This window comes from Perna viridis, chromosome 3, assembly GCF_037379345.1.
Source record: "Perna viridis isolate PV_CMFRI_1.1 ecotype Kerala chromosome 3, ASM3737934v1, whole genome shotgun sequence".
NCBI classification, from domain to species: Eukaryota; Metazoa; Mollusca; class Bivalvia; order Mytilida; family Mytilidae; genus Perna; species Perna viridis.
The window spans coordinates 52,923,946-52,927,471 of NC_142447.1; the positions used below are offsets into that span (position 1 = coordinate 52,923,946).

Sequence of the window (3,526 nt, forward strand, 5' to 3'; positions counted from 1 at the left end):
AAGCCTTTACTCCCAGTGAGTCAACACTTCAGATTATCATACCACTGCCTCGATGATTTCAACAAAATGAAAATCTTCATCGTGGAACAAAACACGGTCTGGAGCGATCTACAGAGAATGAAGCGGGAGGGATTTTGGATAAAAGAACTTTTACACCAACACTTACTTAACAAAAAGCATGAAGTTCTCCTGTTTTGTAGTTTCTTATCACAGTGTTTGTAAATATTTTTAGTTTTATAGTTCAGTGTTCAAGATCAACACACAACATGTGTCTATAACACAATGTTCAAGATCTGCGTTAACTGTCAATCGGTGCACTGATAAAATACTTTATATTGAACGCCTGTGTTTGAATCGGAAACTGGGTAATATTACATCAATTCAATGATCGTTTTATCCTTTAATGTAAACTTCCCATTCTAATACAAGCAAAAAAAGCGCGCATAGACATGTGTATTATGTTTTATAATAGGTACGTTGTAGCGATCTTTTGGTTGCGTTCCTTAAATCTAAGTGCATCAAATGAACAACTATAATTTTCTCGTCTGTGCTTAGAAAAACTGAATAAATAAACATAGTCACTTATCTAGTGTCAACATTTTCTTAATCATTACAAAAACGAATCTATAGTTCTCCTTAAGGAACACATAAGCTCTCGATTACTGGACTTCGCTTGTTGGCAAACACCGTAACATGTTGTTGTAATATCCATAGTGTTTCACCAGGGGGAGTTTTGCCCCACATGAAAATGAGAATATATAAGTTCCTAAGATCGTATTTCTGGAAAGCGTAAAGCAGTCAGGCTTAAAGCATAACGAAGTAATGTCTTCACTACTTAGATATTTGTAAAATCTGTAAAAAACAACTCCTCAATGAAAAAAAGAACGAACGTATCATCCGAATTCGAAGACAACAAATATTGAGAAAAAAATGGAACTAGAATAAGTCACTTAGGTAAACTTTCTTTATTGACAGTCTGGTTTGTATCAATTTTAATATTAGTATTCGAATGTTTTTGCCATTTTGCAATTGATTTATTTATTTCTTATAACAAAACATGCCATTCAAATTTAAAATGTAACGGGTTTGCAGCTTAGTTAGTTGCTAGAATGTTATCAAACGCAGTTTTGACCATCCATGTTAAAATGGTCCCAATTAAATTATCTGAAAATAAACAGAACAGTTGGCAGATACTGAAGAACTGTAGTGCTGTATTAGCAATATTAACCACTCCGCCAAGATACTTATGAAGAACAAATGCATCGTACGAATCACTTACAGACCCTGCTCTACAACAAGTATTCTCTATACGACAACAACAAAACCCGACTCCATTAGTTTGATCCTTCAGTGGGCAACATATCATATTGAAGCAACATACACCGCAGTTCCAAGAATAAGGTTCGAGGGACGGACTACACTTGTCACAAACACACTTCTTTCCGCAGCAACAGAACGGGAACGTTCTTTCACATCTGAAAGAGACATTTACTCTATTTATAAAAGGGTGATACGAAGTGTCTATACTTCAAAAGGAGTTAATACTTGAACAACATGAGCATGATAGCTACATGTCTAGCCAAAACCTTACAGTGTTTTTAATCGCGAAAATAGACAAATTAATGTAGTATTGACTTTCAATTTATTCCAGTATTATTTCAATGGTATTGAATGCTTTAGAAACTATGGCAATGAATCAAAACATATTTATGAATGTCAGGGAACGAAAGATCGGGACTCATTGGTGTCATTACCTCCATTTTCATATATTGTATGTGCGATATATACGACTTTATATAATTTCAATGCATGGATGATAAATAAATGAAAAACAACCGCATTTAAAAGGTAAAAAATTAACTACATGTATATATAACTAAAATTTAAAACAAAATGCGTGTTAAAACAAAAAAGGAAGACCCACATTGTCGGGGCAAATGACATTTGATGAGAATAGAGAACACCAAACGAGAGAAAAGTAAAAAAATATATAAAAGAACATAGATCACGTAACAGTAGGTGTTTAATATATACCATATGTTACCTACTTCATGCAACAACAGAAACAACAGTCAATACAACTCTTGACGCTCTTAAAACAGGCATAGCAGCAGCAACAACAATACTTGCAACAGCATTTACAACATGCACCGCAGCACGACCCTCCGCCAGATTTCTTAGAAGGTTTCTGGTCGTCGTCACAACATCGTAAACTCGTAAAATAACGCCAACAGTTACTAACGACAGCAACGGAACCACTGCCAGCAGCAAATAACCTTTTCTTGAGACTTTTTTTATTCTGTGAAAAATCAATGTCGCAAATGGAAAAGCAAGCGTTCTGGTAAAGGAGAAGAAGAACTGCTTGTGGAAATTCAATCAATAAAACATTATAGAAAGATTCGGTTTTACCATCCAAGAACTTCGCCCCCATTCTTGTGTTAGGTTCCTTTGACTTGTTTTTCCTATGAAGAACCTCGCATCGAATTTGATAAATAATGTTGATGACTTGAATTAGCGCAATAACCGACCCAGCGATGCTGAAATACATGTATTTGCTAGTTATATCTTCTGTATCTGTACAGTTAGAAATCCTAACAATTTTCGAATTCGTTATGTTTTTGTAACCAGACATGTTATAATGATCAGGAGCGTCCGATTGATTATTATGCATTTGGAAATACTGATACCAGTCCGACCCACAGTCAAAGAGAATGAAAATTGCTGCCACGATCCTGGTTAGAATAACCCGCGTAGCGGATCTAGGAATCTTTCTAGGTTTGTCGTCAGATGTGTCCTTGTCATAGCCACCATCTTGTAGGTCAAACCTTTCATGAGGATTACGATATCTGAGATCATGGTTTCCATTGTATCCTTGGGTTTGATAAGGCTGTTCTGTTATTGGTAGCGGAGATTGAGCATAATACCCTGGCCTATCTTCAATGTATCCATGGTTATTATATGCCAACTGAGGCTGCTGAGTTACTGGCGGATCGTTGTGTGTGAAGGAAGTTTCACTAGTTGCAACTCTTTCTGTAATTTGGTAACTAGCGAGTCCACTTTGAGGAAGGCCGTGAAAAGCACCAGCATATTCCATACTTCTTTCCATCATACTGAATCGTCGAGAATTGCGATAAACATCCACTGAATTCTTTTGTGCATACGATTTGAATTATAACTCGCCCTCTACTTTAGTCTTGAATTATCTTTGGTTTGTTTGATTTGTGCACATAAATCAATTCTTGGTAGAACATTATATAATCTTACTGATAAACAATGCTCACTCTATATAAACAAGTTTGCTATGTCCTACATTGATATACAAGTGATTGTGGGATGTTTAGTATTAAGCGGAGTTTGGAGTAAAGCGAGAAATTCAGCCACTTTCCCTATGTGATCGATTCTGAGTAATCGAGTATCATTTAGGTATTTCACAGTAAACGAACCAAAACAGCAATATGGTGGTATTGCGACCCAAAGTTTATTAGAAACAAGCTTATTAACGTCAATCCAACGTATGACGAAAGAG

General features: G+C 35.8%; 1 protein-coding gene across 1 annotated transcript; it reads right to left on the reverse strand.

Annotated features, from left to right (window-relative positions):
• Nucleotides 1–387: 387 nt before the first annotated feature.
• Nucleotides 388–3,226, reverse strand: LOC148622877 (uncharacterized). The gene is made up of 2 exons (XM_088573158.1): nucleotides 2,049–3,226; nucleotides 388–1,475 (listed from the first exon to the last, which is right to left on the reverse strand). The coding sequence occupies exons 1-2, from the start codon at nucleotides 3,107–3,109 to the stop codon at nucleotides 1,094–1,096; spliced, it is 1,443 nt and encodes a 480-aa protein (XP_088429284.1). The 5' UTR covers nucleotides 3,110–3,226; the 3' UTR covers nucleotides 388–1,093.
• Nucleotides 3,227–3,526: the final 300 nt, after the last annotated feature.

What these genes read in the sequence shown, in the direction of transcription:
- LOC148622877 (XM_088573158.1), bottom strand. Translation starts at nt 3,109, where the DNA reads ATGATGGAAAGAAGTATGGAATATGCTGGTGCTTTTCACGGCCTTCCT. An exon ending in TGTTTCTGTTGTTGCATGAA is followed by an intron (nt 1,476 to 2,048) that starts GTAGGTAACATA and finishes TGTCTCTTTCAG; the next exon opens with ATGTGAAAGAACGTTCCCGT.